Raw genomic sequence first — 26,421 nt, forward strand, 5'->3', positions numbered from 1 at the left:
AGGGCACTGCATCCCACAATGTTGCCGAGCCTCCCCAGAGATTGCCCCTCCTTCACAGATGATCCCTCTGCAAGTAGCAGACTAAAAATGGGCCTGAGTTTTGAATTCAGAAAGGTTTAGTCTCCAACACCATTCTCACCTCTTAGTTGCTCTGTGTTCTTGTGAAAAACAAACAACCTCGAAATGCTTCAGCTTCCTTCAGAAGAAAGTATACCTCATTGTATGTCACAAAGGCAGCCCCGCAGCAGCAGGGGGGTGGGGGAGGGGGGCAGCCTGAGGTCACCATTCCCTCCAAAATCTATCCCAACCCTGTCACTCATCTGAGAAGCATGCTCTCTTCAAAAATTAAGACAAAATACTCAGTTTATCCAATTTATTTGACCAGTCACATTGGACTAAAATGTTGAGTTTCATTTGCATAATGTAAAAATATACTTTAAATAATAACACTTTACAATGTTAAAATATACATATATACACACACATATATATATGAAAGATTCATGGAGAAATTTGGAATAAAACATACACAGTATGCTATTTTTATATAGAAACACTTTAAAGAGAATAGGCTCATGAATTACAAATGTAGCATCACCAAGAATTTACAAAAGTTTTCACTTTCTTGAAGGTCACACTTCTCATCCTTTGGGATGTACAGAAATTATGTGGTTTACATAGTTCTACCCACATTCAAAAACATCGTGTTTTAAATGTTTTAAGCATAGCATGTACAGTATACAGTGTTTCCATAGGAACATAACAGAAACTGTCACTAGTGGCCTGCTGTCAAGTGGCTCTGAGGGCGTCGGCATTTGTAGGACACTAGCTCAGTGTATTGCTGCAACCTTACAACTTCTCAATTCATCCTAAATACAATGATTAACCTTATGCTGGAGTCTGCCCACCAAGGCTCACAGAGTTACCATATAATACACACCAATATATACACAGAACAGGTCTTCTGGGTTAAATGAAGATTCCATGCTTAAATAAGAACCCAAACTAGGAGTTTCAGGTTAATATCTCCTGATGGCTATTTTTAACATGTTCAGCAAAGTGCACAGTGAATGGAATTGTCACCAGAAACGATCCTTCCCTGAGCTCTTCGATCCCTCCTACCCAGTCCCACCACCTGAGAAATGAGAACCTTGGGCCCTGGGACATGACAGAGTAGCTTCACAAAGGGGGAGGGGGGCACTGCAGTGACATTCGCGTGTCATTAGTGGCCTCAGTGCCCCCCTAAAAATGGGTAAAATTCACCCTCCACAGTTGCTGTGCAAGGTCTGCAAACCAACATTCAAGAGAGAAATGTCCATTGTAGGTTGTTGCCAACAAGCCATCCATTAGCCATATTCCAGGGTTGGTGGCCCCCGGACAATATTGAAGTAGCCGGCCAGCGCTCCGAGGTCTATATAGAGGGAACGCTGCCTCCGGAGCACCTCAGACTCCTCGGTGCTGCCCGTGCAGGAAGAGTCTGCGGAAGGAACATGGAGACAATGAGAAAAACCAATGACAAAACTGATGGGGAGCCCAGCACGTAACAACTACATGTCCCTTCTGTGAAGAAACAACCCTGTGGGGCTCGAGAGACAGTGGCCCAGGCCGGTTGTCGCACACACCTTTAGAACTCTCACATAGATTACAGGGTCCCAACAGCCAACAAAGAAAAGGAATTAGGAAGAAACTTTGGCATGTTTTTCAGTACTTCATTTCCCCCTACAAGGTACAGAGAAATTAGACAAGTATAAAGAGAAAGAGGTACACCAGGCTTGACCTCTGAGTTTGGGCCTACATGAGTGAAGAAAAAAGTGCCTTCTCAAAGGAGAAAAAGACAAGATCTCCTGAGTAAATTAGGAGCATGGGGGTCACAGGAAAGGGTAGAAAGGGAGGGGGAAGGGAGGGGAGTGGACAAAAATGTATAGCTCAATCAAAACCAAACAAAAGGTGCCTTCTCCAGGCATAGCTAGGCTTCTGGGGTGTACTGACCCTCCTAGGTGGGAAGGACTCATAGCTGGCTTGCAGATTTCAAGCAGAAGATTTGCAAAATGCAAGGTGACTTCAGACCTGGTGTTTTCTCTGCACCGAATAATCCAGAACCCCACACATTCCCAATGGCAGGGCCGTCCCTCTCCATCTGTTTCTAAAGTCAACTGATAGCCTCTGATTCAAATAAAGTGAGCCAGAGGCAACATCCAGCAACTGTGTTAGCTCCGTGCACCCTGAAACTGGCTAGAATTTTGGGGATCGATGAGTTGATTGCGTGTTTTCCTATGGCTTCCACTCACTTTCTCAAATAATGATACTCGCCTTTCTGCCTCAGTTTGAGGTAAGTGTCGCTACATTGTACTACTGTCTAGGCAATCTTCCTGTCTTAATCTTCCAAGATGTGGCTGGTTCCTCTGTGTGTGTGTGTGTGTGTGTGTCTGTGTGTGTGTGTCTGTGTGTGTGTGTCTGTGTCTGCTGCAGGTGACGGAACTCAGGCCTTGTGCATCCCAATGTTCTGCCTCCAAGTCACAACCCCAGCATCTTCTCACAGCTTATTTCAAGACAGTCTCACTAAACTGCCTAGGGTAGCCTTGAACTCACAATGTAACCCAGGCAAGCCTTGATCTTGTGGTCTGCCTGCCTGTGCCATCACACCCAGCTTTTTCTTTTGAGACAGGGTCTCAAGTAGTAGAGACTGACCTTGAACTTCAAACTGCCCTATCCAATTGCTGAGATTACAAGTGTGTGCCACCATGTCTGGCCTTCACCCCCCACCCCCACTCCACACACAAGTGCTTTCATGACCCACATCAGAGGTGTCAGTGGCTCCACAGTTACACAGGCACACCCCCACACACGGGGGTGGGGGGGAACCTACCAGCAATGTTCTCAGGAAGTTCCAGCTCCTTCCTGCTCAGCAGCCTCTTCCGTTCAAAGAGGGCGGAGTCCAGACTCTGACATCTTGGCTGGTCCTCTGGAGAGGGATTCAGGGCTTCGTGTTTTAGTAGGTCAGCAGCTCTTGGGCGGTGGTTGGGGTTCCTCTCCAGGGCAGCTTCTATCAGTCCCCTCATGCCTGGACTGCAGTCACCAGCAATGTCTTCCAGGGGAGGGGCCTGCTTGTGGATCTGCCAACAAACCAGCTCTGTCAGCATGGACGGCATACAGACAGACACTCAAACAGTGCCACTGCAGGACCCCTAGCAAACACCCTTCAACATCCTAGCAGTGCTTAAGCCAGCTTTCATTTAATGTGGCAAAAAGCACGTGCTGGGTTTGAATTAGCAGTGACAGCTTCTCATGGGGTGGGGTGGGGAGTCCAAAGGAGGCTGCAGCAACAAGGAAATGCCTGCCTCTGCCTCCTTCCCACGCCTACTCTAGGACAAGCTATCAGAGAGAGGGAAGGGAATTTGAGGGGAGCAGAAAGCAATAACATTATATTTTCTTTTTTTAAAAGCGACATTTTAAAGAACACATGCACCTTCCTTGGCTGACAGAGCTGTAGGACTCTCATCCTTCTGAGTATGTTTTAGCACACGGAAGTATAATGGGAGAGCATACGAATCATGTCTATTTCTCACTTTAGTCAGTTTCCATGAAAATGGACTTTCATTTTAACAATGGAACTGCAACCACCTCTCGTGGGCCACAATTCTACCGCCACCTCATCTCCTCGGTGTGCTACTGAGATGCTGGGCCTCACCCAGCCCAGCGACTCTCACTTACTATGTACAGGTAGGAAGGATAGGCCGAGCGCGGGTACCGCTTCACCCAGGGTGGGGTGCCTGTCTGCATGTGGATGAGTGTGGCCCCCAGGCTGTAGATGTCTGCTTTTGTGGAATGGCCCCTGCACAGAATCACCTCGGGGCTCATGTAGATCTGAAAAAGACACGGAAAGCATCCAGTTTTAGGAGCTGGCTCCTTTGCTTCTGCGAGATTTGCTGCGTGCTCTGTCTCGGAGGGAATGCTACTGCAGTCTCCCTCGAGCCAAGGACAATCCTGAGACGTCCTGTCCTTTAAAACACCTCTTTCCCAGAAATGAGTCCTCAAAGCACCAAGCTTTTTGAAGCTGCTGACTCCCACTGCTCTGAGTTCTGTAGATGCTATCAGTTATATACAACTGTCTAGCAAAACACCAATTCTTCTCGGACTTAAACTTACACACATACTTCTCCCATTTATTTGCCAAAAAGTGACAGAATCCTGCAGGGCATTTATATCAATGGCTTAGGAGGGAGGGAAGCGTCCCAGTGAGTAAGTACCAAATGCCTGCTCCAGCAACAGTGTCTAAGCCCTGAGCATGAAGCGAGAAGATTACCACAAACTCCAGGATAGCCTAGACTACAGACTAAGACCTTGTCTAAAAACATAAAAAACAAAAAAGTTGTAAAAAATTAATTAGTAAACAAAATACAGCAAAATTTGAATTTGATTTCAGAAGTCAATGTTGAGCAAGTGGGGCAATTCTCTAAATTTTATTTTTCTAAGATGGAAGAGAAAACAAAGAAAGCCCAAGTCACCAATAATCTGTAGTCAGGGCTGGCATAGACATAAAGAGTTAGCATCCTCTTTCACAGGCGGAACAGCTCTAATGTGAAGGTAGAAAGGGCTCCAAAACTAAGAGCTTTTGAGGAGGATGCTGCCACAGTGGAAAATTCCACATACGACCTCATGTGACAGGGCACACGGAGAACACCCTGCTAGCTGTCTTTCAGGCTAACGAACCCTGTGCTTCTTCAGCTTGTGTCCCATCTTCAGGACATATCACAGCAACAACAACACAAACACATTCCAAAACCAAATGGAAGAAGAAAAGAAGTGAAGAAACAGGGGAGAGAGAAAACAGAAAATAAAGAAGGGAAAGGAAAGGAAGACGAAGGGGAAGGGGAGAAGAAAGGAGGGGGAGAAGTCAAAAGCATGAAACACTCCTGAGCCTGAGTCCTTCAGATAAAATACATAGCCTTCTTAAGCTTTAAAAGGTTTCTGTGCTGTCATGAGAACACGAGGAAAGGGTTAGCATTCTCAGAATTCATTTCTGAGTAAATAAGTACAAATTAGCTTACAAAAGCTGGGGAAATTGCCCAGTTTCCCCATCTTAGCCGGCTCAACTCCTTCCTAAAACACACTTCCTTGCGGCTTCCTTCTGCCCTCATCAGGGAGGCGACACTGAGCTCTGTGTCCACCCCTTTCCCTGAAGACGAAGAACAGCATGTGTCTCTCGACTTTTTTAAAAAAATAAACACAATCTCAATCACAGGGCTAAAAAATTAAATAGCCAATTTTGCACCCTATGGTCAACAAGGAGTTATGCATCCACAACTTGCCAAGAGAATGGACTTCCTGTTGAAGTTTCTTACCAAATCAAATACAGTTCAGAAAGAAATGCTATATACTTGCTGTCAATAGAGGAGGTTGGCCCCCATATGGAGTAGGGACAAAGCAAACTGTATGCGTGAGTGGTGTCACAATTCTACATGCCTGCACGCCCAGCTTACGTTTGGGAGCTGGCAGTATCTGGCATGATAGTTTGGGTGCAGGCCAAGCCCTCTGGCACACAGCCAGGAGCTTCCAGTTCAATGTTTCTTCCTCCTCACCCCCGAAAGAGCCAGAGGAGGTAGCTCTGAATGTCAATCTTTGGGCTGGCTGCCTAGAAGGCAGCACCCCCTTCCCACAAAGGAATGAGCAAAGTGCTGGGGAACTTGAAGTCAGAGTCAAGGCCTTTGTGCTTTATAGCATTGAAAAGAGACTGTCATGGGCTGTCATTGGTATATCTGCATGAACACATGTGTACATCTTCATTCTATGTTAACTTAGAGAAGTTAATACTAGAATCAGAAGAAAAAGTAAGAACTATAAAAATAAAGAACAAAAACACAGCAAAATAGTTCTAGTATGTTATTTATATTTCCTAACTTTTCCCCTCTGAGCCATGTAGCTAAAACCAAATAAATACATGCCTAACATTGGGTAGATATGACATGTTTCAGCAGAACACTGTGAAGGGGGAGAGGGAGAGAGAGGGAGGAGGAGGAGGAGGAGGAGGAGGAGGAGGAGGAGGAGGAGGAGAAGAAGAAGAAGAAGAAGAAGAAGAAGAAGAAGAAGAAGAAGAAGAAGAAGAAGAAGAAGAAGAAGAAGAAGAAGAAGAAGAAGAAGAAGAAGAAGAAGAAGAAAGACACAGAGAGAGATCCAGAGAAGACGTTTGTGTTTGTGAGCTGTACTGCAGAGAACTGAAATAGTCATTGACGTCCCAACAGCCAGAATCGTACTCTAACAGAAGCAAATCTGCCTGCTTGCCTGTGTCATAATATCTAATTTGCTCTTTGGTATAAGGAGTAAAGCAGGCTTGCTGAAAAGTTGCATCGGGACTTCCCCATCATTGTCACACTGGTCCTAATCAAACTATCATTGGTGAGCCCTGTGCAGACAGCACATGAGAGACAACTGATGGTGCAGCACCGAGGAACAGACACCAAGGCCCATTTTACACCAAACACACAGAAATCAGCATTAGCTGGAAAGACTTCATCAGTTACTCCTCCCCAGGAGCAGGATGGGTGCTAGATGCCCTATAACCCTAGGACACAGGAGGCAGGGCCAAGAGGACATTGAGTGCAAGGTCAGCCTAGGCTACACAATGCATTTGAGGCTATCCTGAGCTACCCCAACTTAAAAAGAGAGAAACCCTATTGATGATTGAGACGTGTGACTCTGTACCCAGCCCTCCTGGTGGAGAATCCCAGGAATACAAGCTTTTCTCCAACATTGCATAATTTCTAACTTGACTGCATTGCCAGGAAAAAGAAGGTAGTTTTTCCTCTAATACCATAAATAGTCTGTTTCTCAAACTGGTTCCAGGGAAAAGGGTGGAATGTCCCGGATCTGAACTCCTGACTAATGCCAAAAAGAGCTGAAATGCCTTCTAAAGACAATGGCCTACGTATTAAGGCTGATCAGACTTTCTGCTGTGGCAAAGTACTCTTAAGAAGGGAAATAAACATTGTTTAATTTAAAAAGAGGTTTACAGGGCCAGTGTGAGCCAGCACTGGGGAGGCTGAGGCAGGAGGATTATGCATTTCAGGTCAGTCTGCTCTAAGTAAAGGAATTCCAGAAGTTCACTTAGCTCCAGGAAGAGCTTTCCAGGTCTAGTTTTGGTTTCAATTCACAGATTGGTTAAATTTTATCACCATAGCTTCACATAAGGTGTGCTGTGCTCATGACTTCAGGCTGACACTATCCCTGGATGAAAGACACACAGGTCTTGGCGGTCAGACCTCAGTACATGGCAACCGCCAAGACAGCGAAGACAAACTGAACCAAGACTCAGAGAGGGTTGGAATATAATAACATGGTAGTTGTGCTAAAAAGTTACCCAGAATTTACAGCTCAAATCCTTAGAAAATAAGGATTAATAAAATACAAAACTAAATCCTAATTCTCCAAGAACTCAAGTTCAGGATCTGTGTAACTATGCAGCTTCAGGCACTGTGTTATAATCGCCCGGTGTTTATTACCTTATTGTAAAACAGGATAGCAGCAATAACCCCTCTGCTACAATAATAGTATTCAACACCAATGAAGGAGAAACAGTTCATTTAAAGCACTGAGTGAGCTATTTTGACTATCATTCTGCAACAGTTTTAAAAGATGGATTCAGAATCTACAATTTGAGTATCCCATGTCTGAGAAGCTCAGAACCAAAACCTCTAAGATTTGGGAGTTCGTATTTTGAAATACTAGCATACATATGTGGGTTTTTATAAAATCTTTTGTGTGTCTTTCCATCTGTCTGGTGTGTGCATTCCTATGGTGTGTGTGTGTACGTGTGTGTATGTGTGTGTACATGTGTGTGTTTATGACACTGCATTTTGAACACTTCCTACCTTGAGCCAGGATCTCTTATTTACTGTTGTGTATTCCAGGCTATTTGTGAGCTATTGGGAAAATGCATGTCTGTCTCCCATCTAACCACAGTTGTACGGGATCACTACACTTGGCTTTATGTGGGTTCTCAAGATCTGAACTCGTGTCCTCAGGTTTGTGCAGCAAGCGTCTTATTCAACCCTCTCCAGCTCTTGTATAGTTCTCTAAACTTAAAGATTAGGGATGCTCAACTGGTCCTCTATTTCAGCACGGGACTGTCTGTAAGGGCTTTGTGTTGTGTAGATAAACATAGTGATAGAAAATTCTATAAATATCATATATGTGAAATCTTATCATATGGACAGTAGAGGAAGAGGGTAAACAGTAACATGAATTTGCTCTGGTGACAATGATTTAGTGATGTCATTTTACCCCTACTTTGTTCTTTGCTGCAGCATTTCTATAATATCACTTTATTCTTAACAAGATAACAACAATTTTCACACCAATACAATTACCTCTGTTCCTCGGAGATCCTTGGGAAGATAGACATCTTCAGTCATTTGAACACTTAGGCCAAAATCTACCAAAACAGCTTTTGTAGACATGAATACGATATTGCTTGCTGCAACGAGAAGGGTTTTTAATGTGAATTAATACATCCTAACACAACATGAAAGCATCATCTAGAACAATGAGGTTCAATCAGAGCAGAGTGCAATGCTTCTAATAGCGACATAGGCGTAGCGCACCCATAAGCACCGTGCTGCTGAGAGGCCAGGTGAGGATTCCTGGAGGCTGTCAAGAACCCACCCAGCGTGGGCCGAGAAGAGTACAGCCACCAGTAGGGCTCGAGGCTTGGCTTCACATTCTAAGACGCAGGCGGCTACTATCAAGTCACTGTTGTTTAAAAACAGTCAAGTTGTGCTTCTCAGTAGGTATTAAAGATTTATAATGAGTCTGTTTTACTTCTATATCATACCTGAGTTCTAGCAATTTTTAAAAAGAGGTTGATTAATGAATTGTTGCCAAATTATGGCTCAAAATTAAAAAGATATTTTTTACTCAAAAATATAGGACTACGTGTTTGCATTAAGTAATCTCCCTCCCATTCACCGTCCTCCTGTGGTGTGTGTGTGTGTGTGTGACTGTGTGTGTGTGTGTGTGTGGTGGGGATCAAACCCAGGGCCTTGTGTGCACTAAGCAGGGATTCCACCACTGAGCCACACCCTAAGTCCTGCATGACTGTTTTTAAAGCAGTATACAAGGGCAGAGGCAGCACGCGCCACAGATGTGTGGTCACAATCCCGGCACCGCTGCTCTGTCATCACCCTCCCTTCTGACTGCTGACATTCTTAGTGACCGGGCTTCATTCTAAGAGCTCCTTCAGGAACATAGAAAAGGAAAATGAATTGTATTGGCAGGGAGCTGCCTGCCTGCCACTGAGTGTCTCCAATCTGGTGAGTCCCATTACCCCACGACTCACGTTTAATATCATGGTGGATCACTTTCTTGGAGTGCAGGAAATCGAGTCCCTTGAGAATGTGCTTCGTCACCCAAATAATTTCAAATTCTCTCATGGGCCCACAGCTCTCCAGCTTTTCCAGAACGGAGCCCCCCTCGCCTGCTTCCATGAAGAGATGAACAGTATCACCCCATAAGATGGCACCATACAATTCAGCAATGTTCTCATGCCGGAAGCAGGCCTGGATCTCCACATCCGATGGCTTAAACTGATCCACAGGGATCTAGCAACACAAAACATGGGCAAGAGTCTAAACAACCTCAAGATGATAAAACATACAATAACCAGACCACACAGATCAACCCACAAACCAAAAGCCAAACTAACACAAGGACACTTAGACATGTAAGTGTAAGACCGGGCAGTGTGATATCAAAACATGTTTACCACAGACCTGCTCCTATATTATGTCATCTTTAGATACAAATTTTTAAACATAAAAAACTAGGTATGGGAAAAAAAAACTCATTTCATTTAGAGTTTAGGAATCCAAACAAAGTTTAAAAATACCAAATGACCTAAGAGAATGTCCTGTGACGAATTCATACCATCTTCATGGCCCCAGAACACTGCGGCCTTTTTAAATATTTCACCTGATTGTGTGTTAATATGAAATCGCTAGTTCCTTTAAGGTAAGTGCACACCCATCCCCACATCCCATGAAAATTCCGTCCTCGCCCACAAGAGCTGTGATAGGGTAGCGTTCCTGGAGCAGAAAGACTTTTAAAACAGCTCCAAATACTGTGCTGGGCAGAAGGCAAATTGTAGAGGTTCAGATGTTATTCTAAAGGTGATAATATGCATACACCTGGAAAATCAGCTCCTAACAGTGGTCATATGAAGGGAGGGGACCCTACCCATGAGCCCCCATCCTTGTGAGCCTGTCTGGGATTTGTAATGATATATTTGATTTTCTTAAGAAAAATACTCTCCTTAAATATTTAGGTATAACAAACACTAAAAGGACAACAAACCCACAAAGCCATTTTCCCACGCTTTTGTAGTAAATTTGAAAAACAGGACACTGGGCCTCCAAGTTTTATAAAAAGTCTCTAGGTAGTTTACAGTTTGGAAGGGTCGCTTTAGATAGAAGTTTCAAAAAGTTTATTATAAGTCTTATTTTTCTCTAATAAAAAATTATCTAGTCAAACTTTTTTTTTTTGAGGTGGGAATCTCATTATGTAGCCTTGGCTGGCCTGAAACTCGCTATGTAGACCAGGTTGTCCTGGAATTTATAGACATCCGCCTGCCTCTGCCTTCCAAGTGCTGGGATTAAAGACTTATCTAGTGAACTATAATGAAAAAAAATAAATGAAAGAAAACAGATTGTTGAAGGTTTTTTTGGCGGTTATTATGAGAGACTGAAACATGGAATCTGGCAACTATTTTCCACTCCACAAAAGAGTAGAAAGTGATATTTAATGTCTTCACACTGTAAAATGGTGTCAAACCCAGTGGATTGTCCACTGTGACTCCCAAATGAAATCAGAAGACCAGGAACCTCCTGACTCTTTCAGTCACTATGCTGCAAGGATACCCATGAATACAGCATCTAGTTAATGGATTTGGGGTCCTGTTTTTGCACTTCATAGGAATGGGACCTCATACAATAGATCTTATTTTGTGTCTGACTGTCTGAACTCAAGGGTTCTGAGACCCAGCCACGCTGCTTTCGCTGTGAACCATTTGTTTTCTTTGTGGTCTAGCGTTCCAGGGCATACATCTCCATCTATCAGTATCTGGGAAGTTCCCAGAATGCCACCTCAGCAAACGTGCTGAGATGAACAGAGAGAACAGTCATGCATATGAACACACCTCTCTGGCGGGTGTCACTAAGCAGTGGAGTTACTGGGTCACTCCAGATGTGTACAGTCTTCACTGCCAGAGTCTTATGAAGCAGCAATACATTGATGTTAAACAGTCATTGCTTAATAAGAGACGGGAACCTTTCAGCCATTGTACGTATCAACTTGGTCCTAGAAACCAGATCCAGTTTTCCTTCGTTCTGTTGCCTGCCATGGACCCCTCCCCAGGGGGCAGAAGCTACACACAGTTCTGCTCTTCCATCTCAGGCGAGCTCCCCCAACTCCCATCTACAGGAGACGGTATTACCTAAGCTAAACACTTCAAACCATTTTTTAATTAGATTATAAGCTCCAAGACACCTAAGTAGAGATATAGGAACTGAATGGCCCCAGGCCACCAGCCACTCCAGAAATTACAGACACTTTGGGACAAGAACCTTAAATAAAACCAGGTAAGGGTAGAATCTTGGGTCATGGTAAATAAGCCAAAGCCAGGAAGTCAGACACACAGTGTGGATGTACACACCAGTTTGCATGCCATTCTTTTCTTGGTCTTCATGTCTTGGGCTAAGTACACTTTTCCAAAGGCCCCCCGGGGAATGAAACCAGAGCCGATGTTCCGGTACGTCAGCTTCCAAGGGACAAGGAGAACATCCGAGTCTATCTGGTAGCGTCCATTCTGGGGGCTGATGACCTGCGAGGAGACACAGAGGCTGAGGTGAAGCCCACCCAACAGAGGCTGTTTTAGAAGCACTCCGTGCCGTGCAGTGGTGCTGTGCGTCATTCTGACATTACCAGCTATATTTAGAACTTGAACAAGACAGACAAAGCTTGTAACAGACACAAGTTCCTGGTCCAACCTGCTCATATTTCCAAACGCTTGATGAGTACTTGAGCCAAAGAGAAGCTGCAAAATTATTTATCTAGGGAGTCTGACGACAGTGACCCAAAGACTGAAAATAAAGGAGGTTGACTTGTTTCTATTAAAATGCGCTAACCTGTTCGTCTGCACAGCTATTACTCATGCATGATGCACAGAGAACACGTGTGGAAATTACCTGAGGCTCAGGGAGGATCGTGGGACCAGTGTGCGATGCCAGAGGCGTGAGTCAACAACGCTACATAAACAAGGAAGGGCAGAGTTGTCTCTCTTTGGCTTCCTCACTCCACTTTACAGTGTGCCTATTGTGCACCCTGAGATGCTTGGCACAGAGGAGGCAGCCATAAGCAGAGAGAGGCGGATCCAGACTTCTGAGGGTTCATGGACAAGAAAACCTTTATATCAGGTCTTTCAGAATGAGGGGTTTCAGGGCCGGGAGTGTGGCTCGGTGGTAGGACACAGGCCTAGTGTGCACATGGTCCTGGGATTGACACTCAGCAGAACAAAACCAAACAACAAACAACACACACTTCAACACAAAGAACAAAACCAAAACCAGTCATCTCAAACATCAAGAGCTATATCCTGAGAGCAATGTGGGATCGGACGATGGGTACTGAAGCCCACTATGGTGGGCACTACAGAAATACCAGCACTGGGGAGGGCCAGGCCAGCCAGGGCTACCTAGCAAGCCTGTCTCAAAAACAATAAACACACAAATAAATAAATAGAAAGTGAATATCACAATTTAAATAAAATGATAGTCCCTGGGAAACAAGGCCTGGAACACAGGCTTTAAAAAAATGTCTGAAGTGTTCTAATGGACAGTTTCCCCGGATGCCAGCTGTTTCCTTGGTGTGATTAGTGAAATTGTGGCCTGAGATAATAAACCAGGACTTCTGATTGAAACAGTATTGAGTTACCTCATGAGCTGAAGAGACTATGGAACCCCTAAGCCTATCCCATAGGAGAAGAAGCACTCGATCCTACTGCAGGTGCATCTAGGCTTCTAATCACAGCCAAGGACCTATTGACCTAAGGACTGCTCAGCCTCCATCATTGCTAAATAGCTCTACAGTCCTCAAACAAACGCTTACCATTCCTCGGGAAAGGACGTGAAGAATAACCCAGTACTTGGAAACACGAATATCACTAAATCTAAATCTTAAATATTTACAGGGTGCTTTTGCTGAGGGGGACCCCATACGGGTCCCTACAGGAAGTAAACAGAAACCATGGTCTTGTCTCATTTAAAATATGATGACTACCTCTCCAAATAAGTGTCACTTCTTGTCACTGGAGATTTCACTTTGCAGTGTGCTGAGGATATTGTGATGGTGGTCTCTTCCATATTTAGACAAAGACAGGCCCCTGGCAGCACTGGCTTTGGGTCCCCTTCTTGCCATTCACAGAACTCTAGCTAACCATCGCAGGGTTTGACCCATGTTCACCAATTAAGTGTGCTATGACCCAGCTCCACCCCCTTATTCTATGCAAGGGGACAGAGGGAAGGGACAGCTGCCACACACAACTAATTAGGGACCAGGTGTGGTGCTGTTTTGCATTCTCTCATTAAAGTCCACAGCCATCCTGAGCTAGGTTCTATTTTTATCCCATGTGACAGCTAAGGCTGGCTTCCAGGGGTGAAGCAACTCCAATCAGTGCCAGAATTAGGATTTGCACTCAGGTCCGTACAACTCCAAAGCCAGAGCTTTGTGTAAGAGCCTTTGGGGTTCCAGAAGGCTGTAATTATAGCCATGCTGGGTGCAGACTCAGTTCTTCAAAGCCTCCTGAACTCGCCGGATGAGACCCGAGTCACAGGCATGTGCAGTTTAGAGTCCTGGCTCTTCCCCTAACACCAGGTCTTCCCTGCTTGAGTGTGACGTGCATTTTTATCTTTAACTTTCCCCTCTAAACAATCTTGTAGAACCTTGCTATTTATTTCTGCCAATCCTCCAACTTACCAAAGTCGCTTTCAAGGGCACACACTAGACATAAGCTTTCTAGTCCCTCATCCAAATTGCTGTTATCTGTACTAAATGATACGGGCCAGTACTTAGGTATTTATTGAGTGAGCTGTGTGACCTGGTTCCTATGAAGTACAAGTGGTCTTCAGCTGCATGCATGGAAGCAGACGATGTAAAAACAAAGACAAAGCTATGTCTCTCCTACCTTCCTGGTGACAAGGTAGTAGTAAAAATTTCCTTTTCAAAGGCAAACAACATACCAAGTTCTTAATTCAGAACTCCAGCTATCACCGCTACTCGTCATATAGACTTGCTGGGTGGGAGTGGGACAGAGAGGAGAATCTAAGGTGAGAGGCAGTTTGAGATGGATTTGGTTGTGTATAAGAAGAAACTTTCTTATGATCAGACCTTGACAAATGAGGCACTGGACGCAGTAAGTGATGGCTCTTTCTAATAGGTCTGGAGGAAGAAACCAGACTATTCTACCCAGTATTATAAACTGCCTGCTTCAAACATCAGGTAGAAGGCTGGACTCTTCACTCTGAGCAGCTCTGACTCCATGATTAAGCCCTGAGGATTATCACTCCAAATGTCCCAGCAGGATGTGTGGTGAATGAATCCAGGCTGGGGGTAGGGGGGTTCAGATCCACATACAACCCCCAGAATAGACTGCTTGGGGACTCTACCCAATATCAGTAATTCTACCGAGATCAATCAATGGACTGGTTATAAATAACTGCACTGACATAAAGCAGTTCCTAGGTTGGTCTCCTGGTGCTCTTTCCTTGGATTTTGTTGGACACTAGTGCAATCTTTAACATATATTGTCTTAAGGGAAAGAGCACACATATAAATACACACCCAGGGAGAACCCATCCAACATACCCACGCTTTGTGATACTGTTTTGATCTGTAGTTCTCCACCCTTCCTAATTAACTTTGCAGCACCGTGGGTGTTGGCTGCTTGAACACACAGGTCTCTATGCTTCTGACCCTTCACACATGCGGTCTCCACCTGAAACAACCTTCAGTTCATTGAGCTGACTACAACTTGATGTTTACAGCCTGGCAAAGGCACCAAGTCTTCTTGGAAGTCTGTGCCGACATCCTCCTCTTCCCCTCCCTTCTTCACACTCATGGATGTGAAAGATCTTGTCTAAGCATCCCCAAGGCTGTCAGGGTGTAGACACATTGTGGCTGAGCACACAGTGCTATCTGTGTTACCTGTTCACACATCAGGCATTGCGTTCCCCGTGACATAAACTAGCACCTGGAAAAGCCTGATACACTGTGGCTGTCCCAGCTATGTCTAGCAATGAACAAATGAATATTTGCGTAAAGGATTCTACCTATGTAGGAAGCTTTATCGGATATATTTTACCAAGGACCTAATCTAGGCGGCAGCTAATTCTCTAATGCAGAGAGAGAAAAAATAACAAAGCTAGCCCAAAGTATGCAACTTTGCCAAGCCTGTAGTTGAAGGATGAGCAGGGAAAGGTCTTGACTATGGGATGGATGGGTCCACAGAAAGCACCATGCCAGAATCAATGATATTAAAAGCAAGACTGGCTCTGACTGAAGACCAAAGAATAGGCAATCACTTCTTAGAGCTGTAACAGACTACCACCAGCCCTGGGAAAAGTTCCATTCTTCATGCCAGTGACAGGAATGTCAAACACGGTCCCCAGAGGCACAGTCCCCAGGACTAATGGGGCCAGATCCACATGCCTGTGAGTATATTCCATTCCCTCCCTACCACTCCACTCTTTATATCTTCTTGCTTTACATTTTATATTCTTCACCATTTAAAAAAAAAAATACAAGTGCTTTTAAAGACTCTTAAGACCCCTGCCTTTATGGTATCTTTGATTCTTAAATTTTCTTTTTAGTTTGGATTTGCCCATTTATTAAGCACAGGTTCGTTGGCACAGAATGACAAACAGTACTTGACTTGTGCCTCTGCTGACCAAGTTTTTACTTCCTACTAATGACTGTGGTTTCCGGCCCTCTCTGCGTTTGCTCTCTGGTTCTGCTCCTACACAGAAGCTAGAAGCTACTTTTCCTAGCGTTCCCTTGTGTACACAGATCATGGTCCATCTCTCTTCAGTGAGGACAAGTACGCCTAAGTTTCTCTACATCTGCAAGCAAGGATGATTAGCTGACTCTGCGTGTCTTTATCAAATAGCTGGGAAATGAGAGCGAACATGAGCACTGTGCTCGCCGCTCTCCACATGGGCATTATTCTGAAGCATACTCCTCTGGTTTCACTCTGGCTGCGGAAGTCAGGTGTGCCTTCTGCTTCAAATGAGGACTTCCCATTTATAAAGACAGGGCTTTCCGTTCACTGTTAAGTGCAGCGTGGCAGATCCACACCAAAGGAAGTCACACCCCGATGCCAAACGTGAGCTTGCTTTGTGCTGCGCCAGATACAACTGACTCGTGACAAAACAACTCACTACATAGCTGACCCAAATTACTGTGCTGTTTTTCATTAAATGGATGTAGGGCAATTAAAATTTTTATTTGTTGTTGTTATTATTATTATTTCCTTTGTGCCAACTCGGGCTCTTCAGTAACAGCTCCCCAGCACGGGCCATGCTGCCATTTGTACACGCCAAGGGAAAGAGAGCGGGCTCTATCGACACCATGTTTACATCTCACCACCTACTCTATCGACACCATGTTTACATCTCACCACCTACTCTATCGACACCATGTTTGCATCTCACCACCTACTCTATCGACACCATGTTTACATCTCACCACCTACTCCTCTGCAACCTGCCTTTTTACAAAATTAAGTCACCTTTTCACCATCGCCCACGCGGTCACCTCTAGCCCACTAAGGACCTGCCAGAATGCCGGGCGCACCTAAGCTCCACCTGACAACAAAGAGCTGTCACAATATTCTGGACTACTTGCATACCTGGGATAGCTAAGTAACTCCATCACTTGTGAATCTGTAAACAGATATTTGCTACCTATAAGTTGCACTTCTGCAGGAACTGAATTCGGCTAAATGTGGTAAGAGGAGAAGATAATTCGGTTTTCAACGTTATTAAGACAGAATTTATTTGTCTCTTGGCTGGTGGACTCCCATTAAGACCCTGTCTTTGGTGGATATGAGTGAGTCTTTAAGAAAATTGCTAAAATACATCTGTGAGGGCTGGGGGTGTAGTTCAGGGGTGCAGTGCTGACCTAGCATGCCCTACCCCTGAAAAAACAAAGTATATTCATAATCGCTTCATCACAGAATTACTACTAAATTATAGATTTCTGAAGTGCAGCTTGTGTGAAGATTCCCTTCTCGTTTTTAACACAGAGGTGATTCTCACCAATAATTACATTCTGGCAGCCATTCTAAGCCCCCTCCAATGGCACTCTGCACTCAATGAAGCCATACCAATAAAGCTGAACACACAGCACTTGACGGGTCAGAAGAAACATACCATATTTAATAAAATTCCAGATTCTTGCGGTCGGTGTCCATAAAAATGCTTTGCGGTGTTAGATATATGGTTTGCAAATGCAAGGAGATCCTCCACCGTCCCGTATCTGACAGATGACAGCCAGGGCACCTCGGGGCCACTCCGAAGCAGCGACTCTGGGCACTCTTTGTTTTGATTACTGTCGGGACACATGGTCATCAGACTGGGCTCGTACACTGCAGGATCTTCACTCGTGTAAAGGTTTTCCATTATGTCTATGACTTCCGACACATTTAAATGCTTAATTAATAAATCGATTTCTTCTTTCTCGTCACTTCCAGTGCTCATGTACTCCATCACTGTGGTGCCTGCTGGGGCGTCTAAAAAACAAAACAAAAAGCACAAATACTTCTTTCACTATAATGTGCTTGAACTAGAGATCAAAGGGCCTGGGGATCTGCTGCTCTGTGCCCCTGTTCATAATGAGGACTCTTCTTTACTCGCATGTGCGAATTCAAGTGGGCAGTGCCAAGTTCAATGGGACCTTAGATAATCTTTAGCCCAGCTCACTTTGCAGGGGGAAACCTGAGATGCAGAGTGCTCGGGAGTTACTCACTGTGGCATCAGCTCCAGCTACTGCAAACAAACTTTCACTAAACACAAACACAGTAAAGAGCAGTCCAGGGGTCTCCCCAGTTTACAAGGTGCCTGCTTTTTATAACTACCGACCTTGAGCACCGTTGTTGTTCCCCCAGAAAGATCACGGTAGCTTTAAAGAAAGAAAAAAAAAAACTACTTGACTAAAATTCAGAAACTAACTTGGCAAAGAAGCTAAGTCTCAAGAGAGAGGAGGGCATGTGAAACCGAGTTTGGCTGGAGCAAATGGGATGGGGAGAAATTCAGTTTGGGAGGGACTCTGGTGTGAAGAAGTGAACGGGCTCGGGGCCGTGGCTGTGCCAAAGATGAACAGGGATGGGAAAGGCAACTCTTGACCTGTGAGTCACAGTTCCCTCGTGACACCTGAAATTTTTAATAGCACAAAGCATGCATACTGAAGGTCCCAGAAAGCTAAGTTCATCCCTAGATCAACTGGCCTGGAGAAACTGTAGTGGTAGAAAGAAGCCAGGAAAGCTAAATGTGCTAGAAGCAGGCCACGTTGATGATCAACTGACTTCACTAGCAGGGGTGGTATCTCAGTCCCACAAGATCAGGTGCCACACTTAGGAAATGCAGGTGACAAAAGAAGGCAAACAGTAATAAAAAGTGATGCTGTTCCCCTTGGGTCTTGAGATAACTCAGTTCCACTACAAAGGAGAAAAGATAAGAGCAGCTAAGAGATCTAAGAGAATTTCAAAGCCTTCTGCCTTAAACCACCTTGCTCTAGAAAGCATAGCCTCTCTGGAAGATACTCCAGGTTCTTAAAGGCACAGATGCTTGGCAAGCATCACAGAGCTGGGGTATGGGGACAGGCGGCTCCCTCGAACTCACTGGCTAGCAACTCCAGCTGTACCATAAGCTCTAGGTTTAGTGAAAGACCTGCCTCAAAAAGTATGGTTCTAGCCTTCACATACACCAGCACATACAAGCACCATGCATGTACACCTGCATGAATTGTATCCACAACCGTGTACAGCTGCAGACATTACACCAATACACACACACACACACACACAGTAACAAAGCTATTCGTTCTGCCAAAGCCATGCACCTGTGTCAACTTGGAACTTCAAAGATCCTGGAAACTTCCACCTGGGGCCACCTGCACACATGACCAAGTCATGTGCCTCTGATGTACAAACTGCTTCTGAGGAAAGCACCTAGCATCCAGGTCACACCAAATATTCCTCTCTTTATGGTCAAATTTCACCACCAGCCTCAGTGCCTATGACATGTTGGGCAAGTATCTCAAGCTCTCTGTACCTTGATTTCCCCCCAGCTGCAAGGTGGAGCTAATAATAGCATCTACCATCTAGTTAAAGAACCTCCTGTGTACAGGGTGCCCGACTTAGCCTGGTATGTAGTAAGTAAAGCTATGCCAAGTGCAGAGATGCAGACCTAGCTCAGCAGACGCGTGGCTGGCCTCCTTTCTCAGCTGTAAGAGGGGTTTGTCTGCCTGTGCCCCAGACTTCTCCCGGTAAGCCTTTAAAGACTGTTTACGATGAAACAAAGGTGAAAGGGGCCCAAACCCATGAAGTGATGGATGTTTGTTATCACCACACTTAAATCTAGACAATGGTCCAGACAGTGCCTTCTCAGATAGCTCACACATCTGAGGAAGATTGTGATTCAAGTCCCCAGTTTTTCAAGTTACACAGTGACTTCTGTAAGCTGATAGGAGAACCTTCTAGCTCAGTTTCACGGTCTATTGGTTGCAGTTTCTATCACTGGAGAACGTACTAGGAAAACAGAAGTTAAAAGTGGCTGACTTTAGGGCCCCCTTGAGTGAAGGGAGGACCCTTGGCTCCCAAACTGTATTATCAAATAAATGACCTAACTTAAAGTTTGTGACTCACAAAAGAAGGGGGGGGTGGAATACAAACAGTCCCAAGTCACCGCACTGTTTTAGAAAGGAAGACTAGTTTGGGGTTTTAATCCTGCAGAAAATCTTGAGCAAAATGTGTGCTCTTCTCATAGGCTTTGCTCAAAGCCTAAGAAATCACACACACACACACACACACACACACACACCATATATATATATTGGGCAGGGACATGAACATGAACACACATACACACATGGACAGAAGGGAGAGGGGAGAGGACAGGAGTTGGAGGAGTGTTTAACTCTGAGACCTTCTGTAGTGCTTGCTCAATTCCTGAGAGGCTCTTGTCCCATAGATCTGCTGCCCAGCAACCCGGATGCCCCAACAGCCTCTAGAACATGAAAAGACCCTGCACCCTCCTGCCTCAACTAAGCAGACCACAGTGCTAAGGATCTCTGAGCCAGAGCCCCTTTTCTATGCATGGTGAAGGCATTTCAGTTTAGTGACAAACATGCTCAGCCTCAAACAACTGCTCCTAGAGTCAGGATAAGAAGCCTCGTATAAAATCCCTATCTTTTAGCAGAACGGAGAGTTAGGACAACGTTAGAGACAGCTGTGGCAAATGCAGTCAAGGGCTAGGTTGTGAAACTTCAAAACATTAACTAGAAATCAACTTAGAATTATTTCAGAAAGCAGATGTAAAAATCAAAAACTGAAATGTAAGACTCTCAGCTGCTTCCATCCACAAAATCAAACCTTCCCGGCAAGTCACTGCAGACTATACAGTCTTGGTATTTTGCCTGGCAATGCCGAGTGACACCTTGTGCTACTTCCCATTTTTAAAAAGGATTTTCCCCCACTGAAACAACCCATTTTTCCTCGGGACACACTTCTTAATACATTTTTTTTTTCTGAAAAAGTCCCAGAAAGATGTTTTCCAGTTCTGCAGAATCAAATCCAGTTCCAAACTTCCAGCCACCTCAACTATCCTTCTTATTCACTAATGGGATAACTCTTTAAGAACCAGAACACACTAACCTCAATTCATCAGAGTTTGGCGCCTCAGCAGGAAACCTTACAATGCTAAGCAAGTATTGGCTTTTTTTCCTCTCAGTTTTTTTTTTTTTAAATCAAAAATCGATACCACCACCCCCATTCTAGACACAAATATGTTTTCCCACACTCCCTCCCGGTCCACCTGGCTCCTTAAGATAAGCTTGCATATTGTAAAAGTGCCCCTCTACAGAGAGATGGTAGCGAGGTTCTTCAGCCTCCAAGTTGCACTCACCCAGGCTCAGCAAGCAGAGTGCAGCTGTCCAGGCAGCGTCCCCCGCAGGAGACGCGGTGAGCGCGGGTCCTCACTTCCCCCGCCACAGCCCAGGCCGGCACTGACTGGTCACCCGGGATCCGGGAAGAAGGAGGAAGGGGGAGGAGCTGTGAGTCTGTCCACACCTCCCGCGGCCTTGCGCAAGGTGCTTTCCAGCTCTACCTGCGTGCAACAGGCCACCAGACGCTCCCCTGGTGGCAGGCACGCTCCGTTTCAGAGTGGGCGCCCCCGAAACACACCCAAAGCACCCAAATCCCTGTTACCTAGTGTCCCGCGTACCCGTCCGGAAACCGGGCTCAGTAGGCAGTGGGTGGCTTGCCTGCGGGAACCAGGCGTGCTGGCGTCCCCGAGGGCGGGCGGCGGTGGCCTGAAAGCGGGCGATCGGCCGCTGGGGCACCCGTGCGCTGCGGGCCCCTGACTCCCGGCGTCTGAACCGGCCCCGGGGCGGCGCAGCAGACGCCAGCCTCCTCCCCGCCTTTTCCATTTCCCCTTTCTCTCCGTAAACAGAAAGGGCCTGCCTGCTAGCCGGGTACGCGAGAGCCCCCGCGCTGGGAAATTCCGTCCTCCCACCCTCCGGCCCCGGGGCGTGGGGTGGAGATGGGGGCGGGACCGGGCGGAGCGACCGTGCGGACCCACCCTGCCCGGGACTTCGCCTCCAAATCTGCCGCCAGAGCGCATCCCTCCCCCCCCCATCCCCCACCCCAGTCGCTCTCACAGTCGCTGCGATAGGCTTGTGAGGTAGCGAACTGATTGCCGGTAGCCAGGACCGGACTACTCCGGATTCAGTTAAATTGCACTAGACCAGTGGAGAGTCTAGAGGCAGTTTACCGCGACTCCCGGCTGGGTTTTAAGGTTTCGGTGAAAGTCGTCTGAGCTGTTATTTGCCAGCACAACTAGTTTTGATCTTTGTCGTGACATCGCTCCTCTGTACTCTGTAAGACTTGTCTGCTAGGATCCCTCTGGCCCCTAGGGGTTTGCTCCTTTGTTGGAAAGTTTACTAAAGGTGAGGTCCAAAGACAGTTCTAGAAGAAAAGCACCACCAGGAACTCCAGTGGTCCATCCCTGATTATCCTGCTTTTCCCTCCAAAGGCCCAAGCATCAACAACCCACTAGAAGCTGAGTACTTTGCAAGATCCCAGAGAACAAGAGGAAAGGTCACGTTGGCATAATCTCCATCCCACCATAAGGGACTTGGTAAACCCAGGCTGAGCTATGAAGCCAGCGCCCCTATGACTGAGTTGCACGTTCTGTTCTTTGCAGTCCCCAGGCTCATCCGCCCTCATCAAGTTCAAAACGCCCCTTAAGTCCATCTCTCCACCACTCCTCTGAGGACAGTGAATTGCCCTTTCAAGGACATCCTAAGAAACTGTTGGTAGAGGTAGGACAGAAAGTTTGGGTGAGGAATAGCGCCCGCGTTATGGAGCCTTAAGGGTCATACAAGCAAGACTAGATTTTCGTGGAGAAGAAAGCCACCTGCAATTTCTGTAAACGTGAGAGCGCTACGTGAGTGCTGTGACTTGAGAGAGGCTGGGCATCACTTTGGTGGTTACAGGAACCCCTCTTAGTTTTCCTTTTGGATGACTTGACCTTTCGGTTCTCACAGAGAGTGAACAAGCATAGTCCGCACCAACCAAGCCGCCTGCACCCGGCTGTTCTGCGGCTTAACTCCGTGGATTTTAGCACTGGTGAGAGAGACTTGCATGCGGGTCTCGGTTGAAACTAAAGTACTGCTACTCTTTAGTTTCTTTGTGGAAACCCAGAATAGCACAGAGGTTGCCTCGACCTGCTGCGTGAGATTTGTCTCTCCCTTTCCTGGTGTCTTTGGCAATAAAGGATAGGCTTATAAACACTTTAAAAATAGAACCGTGGAACCACGCCCCGCCCCGCCCCCTTTAGTGAGCTCATTACACCACGTGTAATCTGGGAAGTAATCCCCGATTTCTCTACAGAAGCCTCCCCAATACAGCTTTGCCTTAAGCAGTAGCTGTGCTATGATATGTTGTGGAGTGACTTGGAATACTTTCAAACATTTTGTTTTTTTTTTTTGTTTTTCTCGAGGTAGGATTTCTCTGTGTAGCCCTTCCTTTTCTGGAACACACTCGAACTCAGAGACTCACCTGCCTGTCTCTGCCTCCTGAGTGGTAGGGCTAAAGGCATGCATCTCTATGGCAGCCTACTTTCAGACATTTTTTGAAGTCTAACGCAGCACTGAATTTAGCAACCCTGAACAGATTGGAAAGAGAATGCCACTGCAAAGAAAGCTCTGTGCTCACTCTTTCATTACATTTCTTTTCAGATGTGTACTAGCAAAACACTGCGTGTGTGTGTGTGTGTGTGTACATGTGGTAGTTGTGTAGTTGGGTCTACAAGTATCTGGTACTGTAGTTGTGCACCACCATCCAGGGCTAAACTTTCGAGATGAGAAGCCAGAACCTGGAGAGCCACTGACTGGGGCTTGGAAGCATCTGTTTTATTTTATCCATGACTGTGCATATGCATGTTTAGCCTATGGCAGTCCAGGCTGGCGTCGGATTCCTCTGGGATACATGTGTCTTCGCCTCCTGAAGACTGGGAGTCCAGCTCTTGCGAAGGCCTCTACAGTGACCAAATGCACTTACAAGTTGCCTTGTAACCAGTTGCAGTTTACCCAGAGCTTTCCCCTTAGGTTGGGACAACAATGTGCTTAGAATCTGCAGTTAGAAAATCCGAGTCCGTTTCTGCTTACTTTCTCATTCAGGAAAGAAAATTATTAACAAACAACTTGATAGTTCACTAACCCACGTAATTGGAAGTATGTCTGTGTTTTGGTATATTCACTGCAACCACTGCTTTCCTGTCTTTACCATCTATATAAAATATAGCCAGGCATGGTGTGATGGCATACATCTGTAATACCAGTCCTGGGGAGGCTGAGACAGAAAGACCAAAAGTTCAATGCCAAGGGCTGAAGACATGGCTTAGCACTTAAGAATGTTTACTGCTCTTGCAGAGGACTCAAATTTGATTCACACACAAGTAACTCACAACCATTTACAGGATATCCAATGCTCTTAGACATTGCAGTTGTACACACACACACACACAGAGAGAGAGAGAGAGAGAGAGAGAGAGAGAGAGAGAGAGAGAGAGAGAGAGATCAACATACATGCATATAATTACAGTTTTAAAATAATGTTTCTAAGCTCAATACCATCCTGGATTATATAGCAAGATCTCATCTCAAAAAGGCAAAAATGAAATAAAATACAGACTTTTGCGAACAAAATAAACTAGAATAAATTGGAAGATGATTCTTTCCATTCTAGTAAAAGCAACAGTTCAGCATTCTGTATTCAGTATTTAAAACACAAGATACTGAGGAAAGAAAACTAATTGCTCCATTTTAAGAAAGCTTTATAAGATATGATTTAGATTAAGAGGAAGTTGAGCTTAATTTGTGAGTACAGGTTTTTTTTCTATGTTGTTTTATGTTGAAGTGGTTGCATTTGTTACTAGGATGTTCCAGTACTGATCTCTTCACTGGTTCTGACAGGAGCCACCAGTAAGAAACTATGCACACATGCCGGTAGTAAATATAAATTGTTATCTTGGTAAAATGGTTTAAACAGTTGTACTTGGATTTTAAAAAGGAGCCTTTCTTTCTTTTTCTTTCATTAACATTAAATTTCTTTTCTTTCTTTTCTTGTTTTAGTTTTTAGAGACAGGGTTTCTCTGTGGCTTTGGAGTCTGTCCTGGCACTAGCTCTTGTAGACCAGGCTGGCCTAGAACTCACAGAGATCTGCCTGCCTCTGCCTCCCGAGTGCTGGGATTAAAGGTGTGTGCCACCTCTGCCCGGCTAACATTAAATTTCTTGTAACTATGTGTGGATTCAGCTATGACTGAACGTTTTTTCCTTTAGTGTTTCAGTATAACAAAGCTCTTTCATGCGGAACACATAGGTTTTGTCAGAGCAATTACCTAGGACACCCCTAAAAGGAACAGCAGCCCCTAGGATGGAATGTCCTAGAGTTAACAGCCAAGGCTTTCCACTAGGTACTCCACCCCTCACTTTTAGTCATATTCCTCTGGGACCCAAGATACCAAATTCCTTCTCTAGGGAGATGGACTGTTCCCTGTCCATCACTACAAGAAGTGTGTTCTTCTGCAGCTGCTGGTTAGTGAAGTATCACACCCTGCACCTTAGGGTAAATCAAGGGTGCTCATCAGACTCATGGGGGACCACAGAGAGCATCATTAGATTCTACACTGCCCCTGAAGTTAGCTGAGACTTTCCCGATGCTACTGGAAAGGGGAGCTTCATCCCTCACCTGCCTACCTTTAGGGTTGGAAGAACCAGTCTGTAATGGAAACAGTCAGCTCTTAAGCCTGGGAGGCTTTGTCCTCATCCCTTCAGATCTCTGTGGCAGAGGAGAGCAGATGAGGATGGAAAGGACCATCCCCTCTGCCCTCCTCCATAAACTCATCAGCTTTTGACATCTGTGTGTAGAGCTGGAAAAGCCACTAAAAGGGGGATTTTGGGCCTTAGCAGAGATGGATTCTTGAGGTTAGGGGGAGTCCTGAGGGGTAGCGATGGGAAGGGAAGGTGTTGGAGGACGGGCCCGCTTATTGGTTCCTGCTGCCCAGTACCAAAATAATCACACAGAAACTGTATTAATTAAATCACCGCTTGGCCCATTAGTTCTAGCTTCTTATTGGCTAACTCTTGCATATTAATTTACCCCATTTCTATCAATCTGTGTATCACCATGTGGCTGTGGCTTACCTGCTAAAGTTCCATCTGGCTCTGGCGGGGCTACATGGTTTCTCTCCAACTCTTCTTCTTTTCTCCCAGCATTCACTTTAGTTTTTCCCACCTAGCTCTTTCTGCCCTGCTCTGTTGTAGGCTCAAAGCAGTCCTTTATCAACCAGTGGTATTCACAACATACAGAGGGGAATCCCACATCAGGAAGGGGGTTCCCTGGATGAGCTCAGTAGCTAGTTGTCTGGTCATGAAGGCTATGTGTGAACTGGGCCTGTGTGTGAGCAGAGACCACCAGTTAGCTGCAGAAAGCTAACCCTTAGGCTTTGATTTTAATTTTACATGTTGACTGTTGTGATTTCCCCAAATCTGAGCTCCTCGAGCTACACTTGGAAATCAGAAACCATTGCTTTGGGCTTCTTC

The 26,421-nt window shown here is 45.5% G+C and overlaps 1 protein-coding gene across 3 annotated transcripts; it reads right to left on the reverse strand.

Moving 5' to 3' along the window:
- Positions 1 to 359: 359 nt before the first annotated feature.
- Positions 360 to 21,845, reverse strand: Map3k8 (mitogen-activated protein kinase kinase kinase 8). 3 transcript variants are annotated; one of them, XM_050152552.1, is made up of 9 exons: positions 21,524 to 21,845; positions 21,222 to 21,321; positions 17,472 to 17,830; positions 11,702 to 11,869; positions 9,332 to 9,593; positions 8,364 to 8,470; positions 3,712 to 3,864; positions 2,867 to 3,113; positions 360 to 1,477 (listed from the first exon to the last, which is right to left on the reverse strand). In XM_050152552.1, exons 3-9 carry the CDS (start codon positions 17,805 to 17,807, stop codon positions 1,347 to 1,349), a joined length of 1,404 nt encoding a protein of 467 aa, XP_050008509.1. In that variant the 5' UTR covers positions 17,808 to 17,830; positions 21,222 to 21,321; positions 21,524 to 21,845; the 3' UTR covers positions 360 to 1,346. The 3 variants fall into 3 exon arrangements, with proteins under 3 accessions (XP_050008509.1, XP_050008508.1, XP_050008510.1); XM_050152551.1 differs by having other exon boundaries at positions 21,222 to 21,325; XM_050152553.1 differs by lacking the exon at positions 21,222 to 21,321.
- Between the last annotated feature and the right edge of the window lie 4,576 nt (positions 21,846 to 26,421).

This window comes from Alexandromys fortis, unplaced genomic scaffold (assembly GCF_014885135.2).
Source record: "Alexandromys fortis isolate MF-2015 unplaced genomic scaffold, M_Fortis_MF-2015_v1.1 scaffold_54, whole genome shotgun sequence".
In the NCBI taxonomy this organism is placed as follows: Eukaryota; Metazoa; Chordata; class Mammalia; order Rodentia; family Cricetidae; genus Alexandromys; species Alexandromys fortis.

Coding starts and splice junctions, on each gene's coding strand:
- Map3k8 (XM_050152553.1), bottom strand. CDS start 17,807: ATGGAGTACATGAGCACTGGAAGTGACGAGAAAGAAGAAATCGATTTA. Junction 3,865..8,363: donor AGGATCTCCGAGGAACAGAG/GTAATTGTATTG, acceptor TGTCTTTTTCAG/ATCTACATGAGCCCCGAGGT. Junction 1,478..2,866: donor ACTTCCTGAGAACATTGCTG/GTAGGTTCCCCC, acceptor TTCCTTCCGCAG/ACTCTTCCTGCACGGGCAGC.